A 23,668-nucleotide genomic window follows, 5' to 3' on the forward strand; every position below is an offset into this window, starting at 1 on the left:
TTGCACTCAGCTCATGCCTTTCCACTTGGATCAGTTCAGCGCAGCTGGAGGGCGACAGCGTCCAGCAGGAATTAAACCCATGACCTCTCATATCATAGGAAAATGCCGTGACCGCTGGGACACCATGCATCTCAGCAACAGGTATCATCCCAGGATTCCGCAGAAGGAAGGGAAAAATCAGACCATGACTTCATTAAACCTCAGCTAATCTAGGTTGCATAGAGACACAGGTGGTGCCGGTGCCATCGAGAGGCTTTTGTACAAATCTATGAAAACAGAAAGTAGTGGAACCCCACAGAGGAGCTCTGTAGGGAGACGGAGCCCAACCTATTCGCCCTGACTGGCTACCGCACAGCTGAGGCCTTCCAGTTCATTTCCCCACCAATTAACTACAATCAGAGACGGAGAAGGCGTGATCAGAACAGATCACCTGCTGAGCTGTTGATTAAAGTACACTAAAAATGGCAAAAACATTAAGCACTCATCCATCTGTCTGCAACAAGGCAGCGCACACACAAAAAGCCTTGATAGATTTATCATGCGGCCGTCCAGGCAGCCAGTCAAAACAACATTGGAGATGGACCGCGTGTCTTACTTAACTTGATATCTTTCAGTAGGCTTTTAGAAAAACGTGGCTCCGTAATCAAGGCTAATTGATCTCTCCTCTTACTGGAAGACATGAGCGCAATTACATGCTGGGATTGCGACATGCGTCAGAGCAGAAATTAAAATGCCATATGTCTCCACAAAAGGCTCGATTCATAGCTCTAGGTGAGTGAAGGAGCAGCGACGGGAAGTCATTTCTGAGACAGGCTCCTCCGGTTACGCCGTCCATCCGTTCAAGAAAGAAACGTCCGAGGCCTCCAAGCGGCCGGCGGTAGTAGGCCATCAAATTTCCTGTCTCGCTTCCACCCCTTCCAGTCTAAACACCCCGTGGTTTGTTTGATATAGCCGCGGGACGTGAGCGCACTCGTGAGTTATTATCCTGCTGCGGTGTTTAGAGAGTGAGACTGCAGAAAGCTTTTCGGTCTCACTAGACTGTCAAACACGGGTAAAATGAATAAGAACAATTATTGGCTTTCAAACGGGGCAATGCAGATAACCTCAGAGATATATATACAAACGCAGGTGATGGTCTTAATAACATTTGAAGCTCTCATACACAGACTAAAGCCCACCTAGTGATAGATTCTGGACCGGGACAACACATTGTGTAATCCAGAATGCATGTGGGTGCTTAACCCTTTAAGGTGGACGCAAAAAAAGTGTCTGTTTCTGCCATTTAATGTCATTTCTCAATGCTGCTGTTGCATTTACGTTGACATATAAAGAACATGATATAAAATAGACAAAAATGTGCATCACAAAGTACCTTTCTGAATGAGAACAAAGCAAGAATAGGTCATGCAATTAGACACGTTTTGTTGTTACTCTGATTTGACCAAACTACAGTAAGCTCTTACTGGACTGAACTGTGTTTTGAATGAGCTGAAAAAATCGCAGAGCATTCAAACTTTTATACAGTGATAGAAAACACAGTATCACACGAAAAGTTTCAATTCTATTATGATTTTTACTATGGCTGATGTGAATGTGCACGCACACCATCTCCATTTGAATGAGTTACCGAACCAGCGAATTGTCACTGTCCAAAGAAAAGGCATCTCCAAAATGGTAACTTTACAGGAGAGGGCAAAAACGTTCTTTACTTTTAATGTAAATTAATGTAAAGAGATCTTATTCCAAGCAATTTTGGAGCATTTCTATTGATCCGTTCATCGTGAAATTTTCACACAATGCAAAGGGCAGCCTCTTTGCTCAATTGAGGTAGAAAAATAAGAAAAAAAATGGAGATATGTTTTTTGGACAGCCACAATATGCTGTGGATATTGGATGCTGATATGCTGGTCAGCAGCAATCAATGATATTAGGCTGATCATCAGCAAAACCAGTATATCACTGCTGTCGGAACAAAACCCTGTATGTCCATTTTTGTCGTTTTTCACTTTTTGAAACAAATTGAAAATGCTTGTTTCTCTGTACATGTACGTGTGTTGATTTCATGACAAATGGACCAAAAAAAAATGGCCAAAAATGACTTGGGAAAAATTCTGGTTTCATTGACTTACATTAAAAGTAAAGTATGTTTTTTCCTTCTCCTGTAAAGTTACCATTTTGGAGATACAAGGTTTTGTTCCAACAGCAGCGATATGTTGCGCTTTGGATGCTGGTACGCTGGTCAACCAGCAAAACCATGCTGGGTGCCTAGCTAAACCAGCACTAGACCAGCACAGACCAGCTTCAACCAACATGGAATTCAGCAAGGTCAACATACTGGAGGAAAAAGTAAAACTTTATGCCTATATGATTTTTTTTTTTTACTGTTTTCAGTGCCACCACTGTGCCCTTCTAATACAACAGTGATAAAGTGACTGCGTGTTGTCCAGAGCACGGGATGCTGTCCAAAGGTTCTTGTGCCCAAGGGTTTCAAGGACCTACATTCGTTCTTCTGTACAACCCACTTCAGACTTCCTGTACACAATTTGCCGCAATGTATTGGCATAATAGTGTAGGTTATTTAATGTTATTCAGCTTATCCTTTCAAACCTCTGGAGGCCAGTGCTTCCTTCCACCCTCCCTGAGAACATTATTTCACCTCATACAGTGGGTTAATAGCAACACAGCCATCCTGGGGGAGAGATCATTTCATTAGAATCCAGCCAAGCGAGCGGCAGAAGAATGCAGACAGCGCACTAGACGGAAAGGTAGCATAATTGCGAAAGCCACAGCAGGGTTTTTCAACACGCATCACATTTCTATTCTCGGATTCTTCTGTTCTGAACTCTGCATGCCTCGCTGCTGCGATCCGCTGAGTTCTGCACTGGGAGAACACCGAATCAAAGTGGCGTTTGATGAATTTGTTAGACGTCTGTGTTGGAATGCATGTAGAAGAGGCATCATAAAGAAAAGAGTCAACCTGCTAATCTGTCGTGGTCAATGTGACGCATTTGACAGCGCCTTATTATAATAACAGCTCATATTACGTCTCTCTCAGGAGTGTCTGGCGATGATGTATAATGTGTTTTAGCTCAAGGGAACTGGAAGTATTGTGCTAGCATCTTTCGCTAGGATCTGCTGCCTTATATGGCTATGAAAAACTGCGTCTGCCAAAAGGCAAGACATGACACCTCATTAGCAGCACTACGTATGATTATGCTGGGCTAATACAATGGAAATGCACATGTAAACAGTCAGAGAGGACCTTCATTTAGCTTCATTTAGATATCCGATCAGATATATCCACACACCCCCTAGGCCTATATAGACAAAAGTATTGCCCCCCCAAAGCACAAAGCCTTGCAGTCTCCATAGACAAACAATAGCAGTAGAATGGGTCGTACTGAAAAGCTCAGTGACTTTAAACATGGCACTGTCATAGGGCGCCACCTCTGCCACAAGTCAGGCAGTGAAATTTCTGTCCTGCTAGAGCTGCCCCAGACAACTGTAAGTGATATTATTGTGAAATGGAAGCATCTAAGCACAACAACAGCTCAGCCACGAAGCAGTAGGCCACGCAAACTCACAGAGCGCACAGTGCCTATCCTCTATTAAATCACTCACTAAACAGATCCAAAATGCCTCTGGAAGCAACATCAGCAAAACAACTGCCTATTAGGAGCTTCACAAAATGGGTTTCCATGGCTGTGCAGCTAAACACAAGCCTAAGATCAAAATGCACGATGCCAAGTGTCGGATGGAGTGGTGTAAAGCGCCGCCACTGGACTCTGGAGCAGTGGAAACATATTCAGTGGAGTGACTAATCACTTCTCTATCTGTCAGTCTGATGGACTAGTCTGGGTTTGGTGAATGCTGGGAGAACATTACCTGCCTGACTGCATTGTGCTGACTGTAAAGTTTGGTGGAGGAGGGATAATGCCATGGGGTTGTTTTTCAGGGGTTGGCCTAGACCCCTCAGTTCCAGTGAAGGGAAATCTTAATGCCTCAGCAGACCAAGACATTTTGGACAATTCTGTGCTTCCAACTTTGTGGGAAGAACCTTTTCTGTTCCAGCATGACTGAGCCCCAGTGCACAAAGCAAGGTCTATAAAGTCATGGCTGGGTGAGTTTGGTGTGGAAGAACTTGACTGACCCTCACAGAACCCTGACCTCAACCCCACTGAACACCTTTAGCATGAACTAGAACAGAGATTGTGAGCCAGGCCCTCTCGTCCAACATCAGTGTCTGACCTCACAAATGCTCTTCTGGATGAATGGACAAAAATTCCCACAGACACACTCCAACATCTGCAAAGGTCCTGTGAGTGTAATGTGTAGTTGTCCCAATACTTTTGTCCATATAGTGTATCTATATATCCTGTTTTTGTTCATTGTTTAAACATACTAAACACAACATACACACACCTGTTTCTGTTCCACGTGAGCAGAAGTGTGTGAGTGTGTGGAAATGGATGTGCGGTGGTGGTAGAAAGTGGGCAGGTGTGTCAGTCTCGGCCTGCCTGGTGGTGGTGATGGTGGTGGTTGGGGGGGCGGTACAGCAATTTGAAAAAATCAGTGCTTAGCTGAGTACCACCCATCAGAGTCCAGCACAATGAGAGAGACAGTAAATTACACAGAGGGGGAGAAAACGAGAGAGAAGAGGGACGGGGGTGGGGGCAGGGGGGGCAGGCGAGAGAGAGGGGGAGAAAAGATAGGAAGAGAGAAGTAGAGGGAAGAGGGACCTCTGATGAGAGGATGAGAGGGAGAGAGAAAGAGTGAGAGAAAAAGAGAAGCAAAGAGAAAGAGAGGAAAGAGTGAAGTGAGTGAGGGAGAAAAGAAAGGAGTAGAGATGTAGAAAGTAGAGAAAGAGAGAAGACGTGGAGAGAAAGAGAACAGAGTGATAGAGAAAAAGACAGAAGAGAGAAGGGCAAAGGGAAGAGTGAGAGAGAAGGAGAGACAGAGAAGGAAAGAGAGGGAGAGAAGAGGGATAGAGAGAAGAGAGAAAGAAAAAGAAAAATGACAGAGGGAAAGTGAAGAGTGAGAGAGAAAAGAGAGATGGAGGGAAAAAAGAGTGAGAGCAAAGGAGAGAGAAATAATGTGAAGACAGAAAGAAAGAGAGAGGGAGACAAAACAGAGTGGGAGTAAAGAAAGGAAGAAAAGTAGAGGAAAGAACAAGAGAAAACAGCAAGAGGAAAAGAGAACGAGAGAGGGGAGAGAAAAAAGAAAAAGAGATAAAGAGAGGGAGAGAAAAGAGATCGAGAGAAAGAAAAGAGAAGAGAGAGAGAGAGGCAAAGAGCTGAAGATGGTGAGAGAGGAAGAGTCAGTGAGAGGGAGTGAAAGCATGAAGAAGTGGTGGTGCACAACACAAGTGGTAACGAAAGAGAGAGAGAGAGAGAGAGAGAGAGAGGGAGAAGAGAGAGGAAAAGGGAGAAAAGACAGAGAGAGAGAGAGAGAGAGAGAGGGAGAAGAGAGAGGGAAAGGGAGAAAAGACAGAGAGAGAGAGAGAGAGGGAGAGAGAGAGAGAGAGGGAGAAGAGAGAGGGAAAGGGAGAAAAGACAGAGAGAGAGAGAGAGAGAGAGAGAGAGGGAGTGACAGCTACACATAGTAAAAGACAGGTGATGAAGACAACACATAAATAAAAGGGTTTGGGTCACTGGCTGGACATCTCTGCTTTTTCTGGTCAGATTGGAGACCACCTGCTGAATGAAACCCCCTCAGAGAGAAACAACCCCCACTTTTTTTGTCAGTGAACCACAGAACAGGGTGGAGAAGTTCTAATAAATTTAATATCAAGAATAAGGTTCTAAAATTTAATATCCAGAATGAAGTTCTAAAAAATTTATATCAAGACAGAAGTTCCAATAAAATTCATTTCAAGAATAAAGTTCTAATAAAAATAATATCAAAATTGAGGTTCTAATGTAATTAGTATTGAGAATCAAGTTTTAATAACATTAATATCAAGAAAAATGTTATAATAAATTTAATATCCAGAATGAAGTTCTAATAACATTAATATCAATAATAAAATTTTAAGAAAATTCATGTCAAGAATGCAGTTATGAGAAAGAAACAATAAAATCTGGCACCAGGCACTCAATTTCACTCAGATTTGATTCTTTAAAAATAACAAAAATCAAGATTGAATTTATATTCAAATAAATATTTAATAGAATAGAATATTAACTGTACTGATTACTGTGATTTCAAGTGATTAAATCTCAAGGAAGTTGAGCGAAAATGACTTGTAATGGATGATACAGTAAATTCTTTATCATTAATAACTTTTTTGTTATTTTCCCACAGAAAATATAATACATAAAATGTGGAATAAAACATCTAAAAATACCTTCTAGTGTCTTGCTTAGAATATTTAAACATACAGTCCAGTGCAAAAGTCAGAGACCACCCTTCATTTATTTAACTGCCAGTCAAATCAGCCATTAAGTACAACTTATTTATTTTTCTGAATCAAGAGTGGAGCTTGGAGCTTGAAGAGTGGAGTGCTGTTTATCTGAAGCGGGCAGTTCTGATGGTCTACCAGGTCCAGGTGGTTGCTAGGAATCCCATTTTCCTTGTAGCTTTCACTTAGTTTACTTTGACCTGCTCTTTCTTCAAAAGTGGATTATTTTATATCTGATCTCCTCAGAAAAATCCCCTGAACAAATTAATAACTTTAACTTCTGAACAGTGCATCTTTGTGCCTATGGGCTATGCGGTCAGTCTCTCTCTCTGTCCAGCACCCGAATGGAGTGGTGGGGGATAAGCTGACACCCGGCAAAATGCCGGCCGACTGGCACGGCTCACAGACTCCAACACAGGCTTGCAAATCTGGAGCGTGTGCATGTCTGAGAGAGTGTCAGACAGAGCGAGCTATTGTGTGTACAGCGAATGTGCTATGTGCATTACCTCCTGCCAATGTGTAGCTAGACCAGTAAGCAGAGCGCAGGAACTCAGGGTGGGAAGCCAAGCTTTCATAATGCTAACGGCTCTATTTATACACCCAGCATTCATGTTCATATCACCACTAACCAAACCTGTATAAGCTCTGGATCTGAGGTCTCTCATTATTTGTCCAAACCCGACAAAGCCCTATTACGCCAGGTGTCAGGTTTGGACATAATCTCTCACATATTTGTTGGGCTCGAATCATAGTTGAAGCACCACTGAGGTCCATCAGAAGAACAACACTTTAACCTACAGTTATAGGAAAACTGTGTGGGGCAGTCGTGGGCTAGTGGTTAGGGAACCAGCCCTGTGACCTCAAGGTCGCCGGTTTGATTCCCTAAGTTTGAGTATGTGACTGAAGTGCCCTTGACCAAGGCACCTAACCCCCAACTGCTCCCCGGGTGCTGTGGATAGGGCTGCCCACCGCCCCGGGCAAGTGTGCTCACTGCCCCCTAGTGTGTGTGCATTCACTAGTGCATATGCGGTGCTTCACTGCACAGATGGGTTAAATGCAGAGGTGAAATTTCACTGTTGTGGGACTAATAAGGGTCACTTAATCTTAAACACCTGGTCTAATTACACATTCTGTTGACCTTCTAAGTGATAAAAAGTCGACACGTCCTCTAACATATTGGGAAAAAAACATAAAAAAATAAAGGGTGCCTTTAGTTTTTCACAGGCTACATATTACATTTTATTTTTTCCCCAATATGTTAAGTTCAGCACATAAACAGTAGCTGTGCATTAAAATGTGCTGTTTGTTCTCTGTAGAGGACGGTACTTCAATCAAGGGCGCCAAAACCTTTGCTAGGCTATTTAACACTGTTACCTATGTAGCACAGCAGGCGCTATAATTCAGAACTTTTTTCCAGGGGGAGGTCGGTGAGTTCAGGTTGAGTTCATGTTCAAAACTTGGTGTTGGGGTCAGATTTGGGCAGAGTGTTCTCGGGCTGTGTGCAGGTTCCGGCCGAAATTTCAGGCCTGATTAAAGCTCTCTGAAAAAACCTGACCTCCAGTCAGATCCAGCACGTCACGCTACACGCTACCTTCACCATTTAACCCAGATATGCCAGACATGGTGGCTTCATTATGAAGATAATAAGCGCCACAGCTCCTCTGACATGATCAGGCTAATCCTCATTGTGCTGCGGGTGGAACCGGGCCGGCTGGGAGACGGCCTCTGGACGGCCGTGGGCGACGCTTTCGGACTACTTAGCACTCATTGTTCTTCTTTTCAGAAAAGGTGAGCGTGAGGGCACGTCTCCTCTCCTCCGGCGATGATACCTCGTTGTTCTTTCCGCCTGAGGGTGAACAGTCTTCTCTAAAGGCTGTGTTCACACATCGGGAGAGAGTCATCGCTTCGCTCTGCCTGTTAAACACGTGTAGCACCGTGTTAGTGATGAGAGTGAGAAACTGAACATGCTTCACACTGCAGACTCAGACAGTGTTAGCATTCGAACACTCCTGTAGGAATTCAGGCGGAATGGAGGTAACCGAACAGCTCTATTTTGGTGATTGTGGAACACTGTTAAAGGGCAACTGCACACATTATAAAAAAAAATCTGCATAATTAAAGGGTTGAGCTGTATACAAAGTCATTCAGAGTGGTTTGGTGTAAAATGCTCTGTAATAGAGAAACTACTCGGGTCAGAACTGTTCACAGTGGTGGTGATAGGAACCAGACGTCTAAAGAGTTCAATGCCTTTAATAGCCGTTAAACATATCTTTAAAACACATGCAAAGTGGAGAGGTACATGCAGGGTGTTGTGAGGCAAAATAGTCCCCAGACCTTTATTAACATTACATATATAGACTCAGAAGACAGATGTAGGCTCATTGTTGGTTTTGGATAGTAAATAAAATGGCTATATTTGGGTTGTAGACATAGGACAAGTTCTGGTTCCGTTACTTGCATAGTGTTGCCATATGGCAACAATTACTTTATCTCAATTCTACCAAAAAGCAGTAAAATAAAATCTCTGTTTTCCCATTTAATTGTGGAAAAAGGGTCTTTTACTTCGAAAGGACTAAGGACATGACCAGGAATTCTTATTATGATGCTGTTTTTAACCATATGTTTCAAATACCAATTGAAATTGTATTAATTTACAGGATTTGTAAATACTGGGTTATACATTTCACTAAGCATAAGTTGGATTTGTTTGGTCTTGTTTTCAATAAAAGGATGTTTTTAGAGAAAGACTTTTATGGTGCTTTATTTTTTTAGATTTTATAGTGCTATGGTATGATTGTGCATTGTGAATTTACCAAATTATTTTTTCAAATATTTCCAATTTGTAAGGAAATTTAAATAACAAAAACACATTAAAACACATGGGTTTTTTTTAACGTGAAATACCTTTCAAAAACATTGTTTCATTCCAAAAAAAAAAAAAAATATTCTGGCCATTTTAGCACATTTTCAAATGAATTTGATACGTACATTTCACATTTACTTCTTTTCTGAATGGATTGCTAAACTGTTTTTATGAATGAGTTGTGGGTAACGCTTTCTAAGCTCTAGGTAACTCACAATAATTGGATAGTATTTCGAAGTACCTCATAAGTGGGTTTCCATTTGTTTTTTAAGAATTTTGAAGATGTGCAAAAAACATGAATGAAAAAAAGCCCTAAATTCAGAAAAACACCAAAATATCACAAAAAAGAATTTTACGCTAGGATGAGGTGGAAAAGTTAGAACATCGCTAAAGCTCAAACGCGAAGAAAGGGTGGTGGAAAAGTGTTTTTTGAAAAACTGTGATGTTTCAAGCCGTAAGTGAGAAATGATTGGCCCTACAGATGGTTCGGTTATGGCGCCTAGCTTTTCAAAAGGTTGCTTTTGACATTCTGCAATGTCTAATTAAAACTCGTTTGAAAAGTGACTCAAAATTGTGATCCCAGATTTGTCTGGTGCATTTGCGTTCGCAGATGCAAGGTGGGCGTCGTTGGCATGGAGATTTCAGCCCTCATTAGGTGGGCCTTTGCTCAGCCTGCCCTGCATCTCTGAGCTGCAAATGGCATGGCAATAAAAAGATGGCAAATAGCTGTAAAGATAATTCTACTTAAAGCAAAAAATGAGTTAAATATCTCCATCTCGCTCGTTTCAATGCAGCCTCTAATCATAGTGGCCTATGTCATCTAAAGTTTCTTTGCGTAACTGTAGTGGATGGAAACAAAACTTAATCTGCATTTTTTCTACTGAAATTTTGTAAATGCACATTATATTTGCGAAAAAGTGAAAACCCAGCCATAGTTTGCTAGTGAATTTTTATTTGCCAATTCGCCACAATGTGTAACTTAGCGTTGCAGACCTCTCCAACAAAATTTCACATCAAATTTAACTTAAGTGAACTCTGACATGCAAATTCATATCCTCAACCAAATGCGCCACTACTTTGGCTGTGTTGACTGTCCGCATGGGTGGCCCATCTTATAGCACTAAACCTCCAAAGTGGAGCAAATGCTAAATTAACCCAGCACACACCTTTTAACAACTCTTCCCCACTAGCTACAATCAAAAACACAAAAGAGAGACTGTATGATTCACAGTCAGTCAGAACACTATATTAATATCCTTACTTTTGTGGTTTTGTTGTTTGTTTTACACAAGTTAGCAAGCTTGCTAATTGCAACATTTGCTTCAGGGCTAACTGCAGCTGCACACAAGTCACCCAATTGCCAACAAACATCTACAAGTCAGTCTGTCTAAATTACATCTACAAATTACAAGTCTAAACTAAGCAAGTCTAAACTAAACTACATCTACAAATCAATCAAACTAAATTATATCTTCAAGTCTAAACTTAACAAGTGTAGCTAAATTACAATAAAATGAGTAACAGGTTCAAGCTATTAAGCTGACAAAGGAGATAAAAATATCTCATAATTAATTGGAGTAAGAAGGTGGTTAGTACAAACTAACTGCTTGAGAAAAACACAACTTCAGTGTCGCCTTTTTGTCAAGGTGAACTTTTGCTTGTTTAAGCAGGCAAGTAATTTGGAAACGCCTCCAAGTAGCGGGTAGCCAAATGGTGCGAAATGATGAAAATGTCCAAAGATAGTTTTCTGATGTAAATGGTAAAGATCCAGTAAAACTACAGTAAGAATCATGTATTTCTTTTACAGGTCAGATTCAGTATCATAACAGGTACATACTGAAGTAAGACTCTTTGTACTTCATTCATGTACAGTCTTTTTGTGCCATGATGTAGCTGGTACTCTTCACCCAAAACAACTGCACAATACTTCAAACTTCAAACCCAGCTGTACAGCTTACTTCTGAAAGCCTTATCATGCAGTATGAGAAACTGCTTTATTCCCATCTGCCCAAAAACATTCCACTATAAAATCGCTTGCCTAACTGGCCCTGATGACCAGAGCGCTATGTCTTTAAAAAGAACCAATTTCTAATGATGTAGCTGAGTTCATGGCCGGCTACCCTTCAAATAGCTGGACATAAGTCTACATCTAAGTCAAAGGAAGAAGCCAGCAGGCTGTATTTGCTCATTCAAATTAGCATCTTTTTAAGCAGCCTTACTGTAGGACAAAGTTGGGCCACACATCATGTTCATGCTAGGATAGAAGAGGTTACAGTCTCATGTCTGGAGATGGGATCAACACAGTGAGAGAGGAAGGATGTTTTAAAGGAAAAAGAGAAATGGAAAGTTGGAGGAAGTAGAAGTAGGAGGGGATGAACAGAGGAAGAAAGAAGGGAAATGCTCACTGAACCTGCAACTTGTGTTTTCAGCTGAGCCGGACCAAATCCCATTGACTTAAGGACGTCTGTAACAATTCACACCATTTCCTTTTATCTCTCTTTACAAACTGTACCCCAAACTCTTCAGTGGTTTTGCTCCCAGAGCTCTGCCGAGCGTGCAGTGGCTGTCTGTTTTAGAAGCGTGGGTGTTCTCGCTCTAGGCGGGTCTCTGCATGAGAAAAACGCGTCGCCTTTTTGTCAAGGTGAACTTTCCGTCCCGCTGCTTCTTTGGAGGACGAGGGCTTCGTTCTCATTTTTACACCCACGCTGTTGTTTTTTGCAACGCTCCGCTGCCAAAACCCAAGAGACGATGGGCTCATAGAAAAGTGAACAACCATGAAATTAAGTTGTTTCATGTTCTTCTGAACCCGAGTGCAAGAGCGTCTATTGGACCCTTGCATATACAGTGCATTTCATGATGAAGGAGGTGCCATAAACTATAGGAAAATAAAGCCTCAGACAAATTGTCTGGGTTTTGCTCAATCTTAGCTTTATGAGTGATGTTGTAGAAGAACCACTTTCGGTTCCCTAAAGAACCATGTTTGAAAAAGAGATTTGTGAGTGTGAAGAACTTTTTAACCTGTTTTCACAGTAACTACTTTGGAGGTCTCTCAGTTGAACTGTTCAATATGTATTTTCTCCAAAAATCCTTTATTTTAAAGAGTGTAGTACCCAAATGAGTCAAGCCATCTTTCAAATATATTACAGTTAAACAATCAATTAATATGGTATCTCCTTGAACATATATTAATTGGACATTTAACCAGTGATGTCCAGTACGAAAACATGCCTCATGGTCTTGAGGTTTGGTTTAAGCCTGTGTTTTCGAACTTTGGTTCTGGAGGCCCTGCACATTTCAGTGCTTTAGCACTCTAAATTCAACCAATTCAATTCATAAGGGCTTGTTAATGTGCTGGTTAGTTGGATTAACACTATATATATGCAGGACAGGGGGTCTCCAGGACCTCCAGTGTTAGGAAACGCTGGTTCAAGCTATCCAGCTAAACTGAATTCCTCCTTTCTGAAAGAAATCACTATGTCTGGAATGCGTTGTTGGAGCGGCTGGGCGGTCTTCTTTGGAGAGCAGTGATCTGGAAAAAGATCCAACGCTCCAGACTGCCACAAGCTACTGTGATTAATTTATTAGGCTCAGAACTGGAACAGTCTGGAACTGCTTTATAGCCATTAAAAAGGACTATAAAATTATACTTACAGTGAACGCTTGCCAAAAAAACTATTTGCATGAATTTCATCTTATTCCAAATGTAATCAATATCCCAAGACATGTTTGCTTCTTTAATTTAGGGCTGGAGTTAAGCGGCTAATGTGGCTAAGTAATGTAAGCTTATACCCCACCAATTAGCACTGTGCAAAATGCACCTTGCCTCAATCTATGCTACATTGTTAATCTCAAACTGTTTTTATGTAATGTCTTAGCTGATTGGTCAGCTACAAAGTTAGATTTTACACAGAACTATCGCTTTATGTTTCCATGTTAAGGTGCCATGACCTGATCCACATCCTAGACCAGGGGTCGGCAACATGCGGCTCCGGAGCCATATGTGGTTCTTTACTGCCCTGTTGTGGCTCCACAGCAAAATGAGATTTCTAGGTAAAAATAAAATAATCCTCCTTTGCAGTAAAATAAAGCTCTGCTGATCGTTCAACACAGTTTTAACAATAAATTAACTTCTTGGAGTTGGAGTTAATGTATATCTGCTAATTCACTCTTTAACCCCCTAAGATTGGCGTGCAGACTGCTGATCACCATAGCAATGAAGACAACAGTCTCACCTTGCTAGTAGCTAACAAAAAGGGAAGGGAAAGTTTTACAACGAACATCGATAACTTGCAGACAAATACTTATTTGCATTTATAATTGCTCCAGCTGGTTTCCTGATATGTTTAATCTGCAATGAGAAACTGACAAACACTAAAAAGGCCCAAAGCTGAAGTCAGTTTCTCGTTAGAATTCTCCTGTACCACCTTAAATGGTGCAGCAGTTACATTCCGGTGCCTCAGGCACCATTTAAGGTCGAACGAGAAAATTCGAACAAGAAGCTGGAGAATGAGAAGCGACTTCAGCCTCGCAAAAAGTCGAATATTAGGAGACACTGCTCTACTTTTGCGGAAAAGTTTCCTGCCGGAGATGTGAGAAAAGCGGTTATAGGTGAGCTAAAGCTTAAAGCAGAGCAAAGTGAGTCTGCGTTTTCGTTTATATTATATTTTTTCACCTTTACTAGTACATTAGCACATACTGAGTTAATTTACAGCCAAGCTGGCAAAATGGACATAAAAATGTTGTGGCTTCCAAGGTGGTTTGATTTTTGTTGAAAGGACAAAATGGCTCTTCTTAACATTTGGGTTGCCGGTCCCTGACCTAGACCATGTAAAACGCCAGTTTGCTGAGCACAGGCCTACCACTAAAGCTGCTATAACCACTGAAGACAAAAAGGCCACTGTGAGCTAGACAGTCCAGTCTGATTTCCTTCATGTATCCAGAAAGGGCCTTAACTTTTCCTTCAGATCTCAACAGCAGCAAACTCCAGAGTTTTCCACTCTGATCTGTATTTCAGCAAATCATTAAACTTATACCTTGTCCAAACACACAGACCCAGCCAGGTATAAAAGAAAGTGAATCTGATCTGAGCCTTGAGTGTAGACTAAACAACTGTAATTGTTTAGTCTAGGCTGAACAGACTAAACAGTATAAATAAACAAGAACTCACAAGAGGCTTTGAGATTGAGCCTTTATCTAATTAACACCAAGATAAACCCTGTGCTAAAGGGTAGATTGTGTTTTCCAGAGAAAGATTAATTGTACTGTAGGACTAGCACTGTTGATTGAATATCCTCCAGTGAGATACGGAGAGACTACATTTTTCTAGTTCAGGCTTAAGCTGTATCATCATTTTTAGCAACTTCATCTGATGGCAGACTAATTGGAAATAATTCCACCAACCTACACATGAAACACTTACAATATACGAGACACTCCATAAGGATGTTATTTATATTATGATAGATTTGCTTTTCTGAGTATATGATGGGTATGATAAAATTGAACAACTGTTCAAACCGTAAAAAAGAAAAGATTTAGACCAATCCTAGAGAGCCTGTAACTACTCAATAGTAACAGCATAAACTGTATGGTAACAAGTAACTGATAGGGTGTCAGCCCATGATGACATCATCTAATTATATGAACTTATTTTTACCAGTTGTTTTCTTACTTGTTTGCAAACCTTCCACCCCCATAAAAGCCCCATTTCCACTCCAAATGAACGGCAGAATCATTCTTACATTGTTTTGAAGTTCATGACGGTGTATTCAGGCCAGTCGATGTAGCAGACGATGCGGCCAGGCAGCTCATCGGTGTCGGAGTAGTAGTACTGCGGGAAGGCCAGGAGGAGGGCTAACACCCAGATCACCCCAATGATCACCTTGGTCTGAGTGGACGACAGCCGCTGCTTCAGTGGGTGAATGATGGCCATGTACCTGGACGGAGGAAGCCGGAGAGCACAACAGTTATCAACACTGAAATCACTCTTGGGTGTAGGTAAAAGCAAATGGACAAACCTTGACTGAGGTGAAATCTTCACCTGAGGGCAAGGGGCAATAGCCAAGACCCTAATAGGTATTCATTGGTCTCACACATTGTAAACCAGAATGTGATTGGTTGATTTCTCTTTTGCTTAGTTATTTTGGTGGTTAATCCAACATTTAAGGCCTTCTGTTCAGCTCCTGAAGTCCTAACCAATGGGAGAGCTCACTTGGCTGTAGCTGCCTAGATACCAAAGAAAAAAATCCTGATTGTATAATTTTTGGTCGGACATTTAAAGATTTTAACGTTTTTGTTTCCAAACAAATCTTAACAACAAAGTATCACAACAACACTTGTAGTGTTTAGGGACAACCCAGAAGGCCCTGAGGGTTCCTCAGTATCAATTTCCAATGTTACCTCATGTGCACCAGTAGCCATCTCTGTCATTTCTGACTAAAAGTAGATATTGACTCAGTTAGTACATGAAGCAAAGTGGTGAATGTACCAGCCGCTTAGCCATTTTGGCTTTTGGTGAATATTAATCTTCACTAAAGAGCTTTTTTTTTCAATTTGATGAATTTGTTAGTCAGGTCTCTCCCCATCACATGATGTTACCAAGCTGGGGGAAGTGAAAGCTTGCATGTGTTTCCTCTGAGACACAGGAAGCTCCCCCACATGTTTTTGAAATGCTGCTAATGCAACACATTGGACAGTTCAACATGCTTGGAGGAGAACACTAACTGCCTCTTCTGTAACGCTAGCTAGCAGATGCCCAGATTAGGTAGCATCATGCAGAGTGATGGGGGAGTGGGAGGGCTCTCCTACCCTCCCAAAGAGACAGCATGGACAATTATGCTCTCTTGGATGAACCTTCATGGATAGAACACTGTTGTTACTCATATTACAGGCAAATGATGTAATCTTGCTTGTGAAATCCAATTTGAAAATGAGTTTCTGATGCAAGTGAAATGTGAACAGCTCTTGGTAGTGAAGTCAGACTTTTTGACCCTAGATGTGATTTATAATGGCACAGTGCTTTTAGGTTTTTTAGGTAATTTCTTGAAGGCCACATTACTCTACAACCTCTTTCAAGCTGATTTAATTTAAAGTCCGGCACTGTCACTGTATTTTCAGAGCACAAGGACGTCATGTTTTCTTTTGTCTATAATATATTTATGGATTTTTTTTTATTCGGTTAATTAGGCATGTTACTACTTGTGTGAATCATTTCGGCTGATTGTGTTAAACCAGGCAAATCAGGAGAGTATCTTAACAGAGATAAGCCTTGTCTATTCTGGGTCCGGCCTTGTATCCATCTCATGGTGTAATGCATGTTCCATCCAGTGCTTTAAATTCATTTTCTCAAATTTTAGTGTTAGAGAACGTCCCATTAGTGAAAAACAAGTAGTTTCAAAATATTTTAAGAAAAAGGTTTGCTGGAAGCAAAACTATATTCAATGATTTTTCTAATGAGTTGTAAATAATAAAAATAAAACCAGAGAAACATGCCAGATAATCTTAAATGATCTATAATTATTTATTTATTTCTTTTTGATTTCTAAATGAAATTCAGTTAGAATTTCACGGGATTCTTATAGGATGTCCAATAAGATTGCTGTAGGATGATCAATGGGATTCCAACAGGAGTCCTACAGGATGTCCAGTTTGATTACTACAGGATGATCAATCAGATTCCAATAGGATTCCCAGACGATGTCCAATAGAATTGCTATAGGATGATCAATCAGATTCCAACAGGATTCCCAGACGATGTCCAACAGAATTGCTATAGGATCATCAATACGATTCCAATAGGATTCCTACAGAATGTTCAACAGGATTGCTATAGGATGATCAATCAGATTCCAACATGATTCCTAGAGGATGTCCAATAGAATTCCTATAGGATGATCAATAGGATTCCAATTGGATTTCTACAGGGTGTCCAATCCCCTGGTCAAAAAAATCCTATAGGATTCCAATAGAAAAAAAATGGGAATATTACTGGATTTCTATCATATTTTGGAACTAATCCTGTAGGAATCCGTTCCAAAATATGGCAGAAATCCAGTAAGTCCAGAAGTCCTATGGGATTTTTTATGACCAGCAAAACCAGATCATCTGAGATATTTAGTAAGGCTTTATGGACCGGTGTGTATAAATGTGTAGTTGGGAGAATTTTGGGATCATGAGAAGCAGAAAATATAAACAAGTTCAATGACTTGGAAAACTTTCCACACCTCTAAAGTTCAGTCATAGAAGTCTCTTTGCAAATGTCTTTAAATGGACTGAAATCAAGTCTCCAGAAAAGAATAGAAGCTGTAATGAAGGTAAAGAGCAGATACACTAAACACTGAAAAATTTTATATTTTATTTTATTATATCATATTATAGACATTACATTTTGACTTTTGTGTAATTTTCTGTCAAATATATGTATTTGTTTTTTTTACAGTGAAAAATGAATAATGGCTGTTTTGACTAGAAATCACATAAATGAACGGTGATCTCTGACTTATGCACAAAGTACAGGTTTTCATTAAAAGAACATTCAGGCTGCATTTATTTCCAGTGAACCTCCTTATGAATATTTCATACACCCACTCTCCCTAAATGTTCCTAGATCAGTAGACGCAACCTGGAAATAATGTATGTGTGTATTTATCTGCATGAATAAACAACTGCAAACATAAAAACAATCTTCCTGAGCTTGTTTCACTTAGAGATTGTGTAAGTCTTTGCAGTCACTGATCGCAAATAAACAACTAATTGGCTGCTTTTGAACTGTTGTGTCGTGGTTTGTACAGAGCAAATTTAATTTGATTTCCCCAAACAGCTTCTTCTCTGCATCTGCACAGAGAACAAAGCGTGTTAGCACCATTTGCTTGTGCTGGTGAAAGTGAAGCAGCGCTTCAATCGTTCTTTTCACGAGAGAAGAATAGAGTAAATTGTGGTTCCATTTGACTCACAGAGCTGTGCAAATGAAGGCAGGTCACGTGTGCTTCTGTCGCACCCAGCCGTCACTTTGCGGATTAATGAGGCAGTGGATGACTCACACGACTTTATTTATGCATCATTTAAATATACTATATGGCCAAAAGTATGTGGACGCCTGACCATCATACATATATGAGCTTGTTGTACATCCCATTGCAAAAACTATGGCCATTAATAAGGAGTTCCGCGCCCTGCAGCTATACCAGTCTCCATTCTTCTGGGAAGCTTTTGGAGTGTATCTGTGGGAATTTGTGCCCATTCAGTCCAAAGAGCATTTGGGAGGTCAGGCACTGATGATGGATGAGAAGGCCTGGCTCGCATTCGACGTTTCAATTCATCCCAAAGGTGTTCAGTGCGGTTGAGGTCAGGGCTCTCTGCAGGCCATTAGAGTTCCTCCGCACCAAACTCGTCAAACCATGTCTTTATGGAAGTCGCTTTGTGCAGTTATGCTGGAACAGGAAAGGGTCTTCCCCAAACTGCTGCCACAAAAGTTGGAAGCATATAAGTCTAGCTGCTGTCTTTGTATGCTATAGCATTACCATTACCCTTCCCTGGAACTGAGTGGCCTGAAAAACAGCCCCAGATCATTATCCCTCCTCCACCAAACTTTACTGTTGGCACTATGTATTCCGGTAGGTTGTGTTCTCCTGCCATCTGCCAAACTCAGATTCATCCATCAGACTGCCAGATACTAAAGCGTGATTCATCACTCCAGAGAACACGTTTCCACTGCTCCAGAGTCCAGTGGTGATGTGCTTTACACCCCTCCAGCCGCCGCTTGGCAATGCCTTCAGCAATTTTTTATGATGTCATTTCATTGTGCAGCAGTTTTAGCTAGCATGTAGTCTCATAGGTCAGATGTGATCTCGTATTGAGAACCTGTTAAACCTTGGTTAAACCTGGATTGCTAAATTGATAAAGTTACACTCCCACTAAACCCGGCACCAAAATTGATTTAGTCCATGTTCTTTTAACATTCGGAATACAATGATAATACAAGTTAAACAAGCTAGCTAGCAAATCGATATCCTTAGCTAACGGAATTGTCTTTCCCGAGATAATGTTTATTTAACCACATGTAATTTGTTCTCTGCTAACATGTGACTATTGCTAATGCGACTCACATCTACATGCTTAAGTGGAGTTTTTTGGAAAAGGGGGGGTTTCAGTGATGATAACTTACATTACGTATATGGGCTAACGACAGGCTTGTTGTTCATTGAACAATGTTGACTATCGCATCATCACCCCCTGCTGTGAGCTCTGTCTTCATGGGGTGTTGGATTGGTTAAAAAAATTTACACAGATTGTTATCACCTTAGTAAGTCTATGTTGCCTCCCACATTTAGCCCAAAATTTCAGATATGTATTCTCGTTACATGACCACATCTGGCTCCACAAGACTCCTTTGCCTGTAGCAACATTTACATTTCAACTCCTTGGAGACCCTGTAATTCAGAGTGACAGAGTGATTCCAGTGACATTTGGAGGAAAAATGTCAAACTGTATCGGCTTTAAGACATTTTTATTTACCACAGGACGCAAATAGCAGAGATGTCAAAAATGGCATTCATTTTTCCAATAGAAAAAACAGCTTAGACCCAGACTTTCTAATATGGGCATGACACCAACTGCAGGATGGTAACAAGACTTCAGGGGTCGATTTAATTGCTGTCTGAATGCTTATTTTATCTTTCAGTAGACTAGTAAAATGTTATTACAGACAATCCCCTGATTAACAAATCCAATCCAAATAGGGCTTTTGTGGTATTTCTATTTCCAATTCTGTAGGAGTATATGTAAATGCTAATGTGCACCACCTGACCACACACACATCCACAGAACTGTCTGTTCTCAGGAGCTAATCTGCATTTGATCCTCTCTAATTAGCTCCTTTAGTCCATAACAGCACCTTTATGAGTATGAAGATGACAGCAGTGATACTTAACATCAGCACCAAAGCTTGGGAGTTTCCTCTAGAGCAAATAAAAGATAAGTGACAGATCCTGCTTTCTCCATCTGGCACTGTTGATCTCCATGACTTGAACTTGCACTATAGCTTCAGTGCAACTTGACATTGACACTACATGTCTCTGGAGGGATGGAACACCCTTCTTCCCAAAGATATTCCCTCTGCTGGTGTTTTGATGATGGTGCTGGAGAGCATTATCCAACACGTCGCTCCAAAATCTCCCCTAAGTGTTCAACTGGGTTGAAATCTGGTGACTGTGAAGATCACAGCATGTGATTTACATCATTTTCATACTCAATGACCCCTTGTGCCCTGTGGATGGAGGCTCTGTCATCCAGGAAGAGGCCAGGACAGAAATGTTTCATCATAGCATAAAGGAAACCAGTCAGTATTGATTTGCAGCGAGCCTTCCGTCTAAGAGGACAAATGGACCCAAACCATGATAGCAAACAGCATAATAGACCCACCAAATCTCCTCACTGTAGGGGTCAAGCATTCACACTTGTATAGTTCACTTGGTGTTTGCAGCACATGCACTCTCCCACTTGTGAAGAACATGGCGAAAGATGATGTATCTGTCTGTATCACTGTTTTCTACATCTCTGTAGACCTGCTGAAGGTTTCTACACCACTGACCCCTCAAACGGTCATTCGTCTTTGTAATGGGGGAGTTATGCACTGGAGTCCTACTATGATATCCCTGCCTAAGTACTTGGGGACAGACTGTTCTTGGTGAAACCGTCTGATCACTTCCTGACATTCTCAGACAAATTTCTTATAAGTGACATCTTACTTGGCCAACCAAACCAGTTCTGATTCCTTAAGCCTATTGTTGGATGGGATTTACAAAGGTGAATTACCACAGAAGGTGTAGTGTGGTCCAGGTTTCATTTCTGAGAAATCACTCAGTTAGCTTTCCTGTGGAAAGACTCCGAAAGCCCTATCAGTTATCCACTGGATTACGTTCTGGACAGCCACTGTTCAGTCCAAGTCTAACAGCCCTGACTGCTGCGGCCAGATCAGCTGCTAATGTCATTTCAGTGAAATGAATGGGTTGAGGTAAGTACAAAATGGAATATGGGTCTGCTGCTAGATTTATAAGCAGAAAAACCATCTGTCTTCACCTAGACATATCAATATGACATTGGGTTGCTAATGCAAGTTCAGGGTAATTATGACGATTTATACACTCATCGTCCACTTTATTAAAGCTCCTACCTTCCACTTTATAACATCCTTCTCATGGCTTATCGAAAAGTTTGAGGACAACTTGCCTTTTGTTTTGAAATATTGCTATTTTTCAGTTCAGGAACAAGAAATACCTGTGAAAGGTTTTATTAGAATAGAACATGATACAATATATAATTATAGAATTATGAGTTTGGGGTAACAATCACTGGAGCTTCAATGTGAAGTCATCGAGTGCGTTTACATGCACTCAATAATCCGATTATAATTGGATTTCTGCAGTTATCTGATTATTCAAGTGTTCGTGTAAACAGCATACTCTGATTTCTTAGATCAGAGTAAGGTCCAGAAATCTGATTAAGAAATCCAATAAAGAGAGCTGGATTTCAGCTCAGTAATCAGATTTCTCAGTGCATGTAAACTCTAACTCTGATTTCTTTCGGATTTCTCAGTCTGCGCGAAAACACAGATTGTGTGAAAACTGATCGTGGTACCGGAAATAAACTAGCATCATTGCCGTGAGATTGCAGCAAAACACTTTTGGAGTGATGCTGAAACCAAATACATGCTTAACGAAATCATCATCATCGTCATTAACCGCTTAGTCCAGCTAGGGTCGCGGTGCTTAACGAAATGATGGATTTAAGTATTCTTCATGTTCTGGATGATGTATGTTTATATTTTCAGGTAAAGTGGCATAATTTGGAAAAAAAAAACACGGCATGAAGTTTTACATTACGTTTTGTCATGTCTTCTTCTGTGAGTACTGGCCGGTTGCAAAGCAGAAATCCGATAACTGCCTGACACAAGTAGATACGGAGTTTTCTCCTTATCTGATTACTCAAGTGCATCTAAACGTGCTGATCTGATTGCTGACAAAATCTGATTTTGTGCAGTTATTGGATTAAGAAACTTATTCTGTTTCTCGTGGCTTACAGCAATAAACAAAAAATAGACTTGAAGCTTTGAGCATTAAAACCGTGCATCCTTTTCATTGTTGTTCATGCTTGGTAATCGCAATTAATGATCTTGCTTGTTGACGGTATAAAAGTCTGATAACACAGGAGCACTCTGGAAGTGACAGCAGTGTAAAAAAGTGGTAGTTTCTGTTTCTGATTTAAAACATGTTTAATTTAGCTCTACACTCATGGAAAAACAAAAATAAATTTGAACTAATCCAGCTTCCTCACGGCCCACTCATCCACACCCAGCCCACAGTTTGAAACTCACTGGCTTAGGTAGGTCAGCATTCTGCTTTGATTACCATTGCATTTGGCATAATGATCACAGGAGCTTCTGGGAAGTAATTATGTTTGTAGTGGCTTACAGCAACAAGCAGAAAATAGACTTGAAGCTTTGAGCACCACAACCATGCATCCTTTCCATTGTTGTGCGTAAACTTGTTTGTTGCCATGACCATGACAATGCTTCCTTCTGCCATCATCCATGCTCAATAATTGCTATGTTGTTTTTTTTATAAAAGGCCACACTAATAACGCATGAGAACCTGAAGCGACTGTGGTGTAGAAGTAGAGTGGTTTCCATTTCTGATCTAAAACATACTTCATTTAGCTGTGCACTCATGGAAAAGCATAAACAATGCACTGATCCAGCCCCCTTGCAACCCACTCATCCTCCACACTGCCATCTACTAGTTGGGTGCAACCCACAGTTTGAAAATCACTCTCTGTAGGTTCGCTCTGTGTCCTTATCGCTGTTGCTTTCAGTGTAACAATTATTGGAGCTTTACTGAAGAGTAATTATGGCTCAGTACAAGCAGGAAAAAATAGACTGGAAGCATCATTACTATACAAAAAAAGGGGGCCTTAACTTTATTCCCAAGGTAGGACTTTTGTCAATTCCTTCACCTCCTTCAGTTTTCACAAAGTAAAATGAGAACATCTAAACAGATGTTCTGTTTCAAAACATCTCTCTTTTACTTCATTCGCTATAGTACTGCCAAAGAAAACATGCTTAGTTGTTCAAAACATTTTGAAAAGCAAAACTTTTGAGGCGTATAACTATAGACTGTGGTCCATCTGTTGCTTCAGCCTCTCTCTACCCCATTTATCATTGGTCAGTTTCTGACCACAGGGCTGCTGTTGTCCAGATATTATTTGGAGGGTTGTTCATTCTCAGCACAGCATTGACACTGGCATGGTGGCAGTATTGTTGGGCAGATGACCAACAAAATATATCCACCCAAGTGTGACTCTGTGGTCAGAAACTGACCACTGATGAAAATATAGTGGCCGGTCAGTGAAAA

The 23,668-nt window shown here is 40.8% G+C and overlaps 1 protein-coding gene across 1 annotated transcript in view; it reads right to left on the bottom strand.

Moving 5' to 3' along the window:
* The window catches only part of tacr1a (tachykinin receptor 1a), a 45,570-nt gene that overhangs the window by 9,347 nt on the left and 12,555 nt on the right, over nucleotides 1-23,668 (bottom strand). The window contains exon 2 of the mRNA XM_036599105.1: nucleotides 15,005-15,199. Within this exon, the coding sequence (XP_036454998.1) occupies nucleotides 15,005-15,199 (195 nt within the window). The remainder of the gene's footprint in view (nucleotides 1-15,004; nucleotides 15,200-23,668) is intronic.

The sequence above is a fragment of the Colossoma macropomum genome, unplaced genomic scaffold (assembly GCF_904425465.1).
Source record: "Colossoma macropomum unplaced genomic scaffold, Colossoma_macropomum, whole genome shotgun sequence".
NCBI classification, from domain to species: Eukaryota; Metazoa; Chordata; class Actinopteri; order Characiformes; family Serrasalmidae; genus Colossoma; species Colossoma macropomum.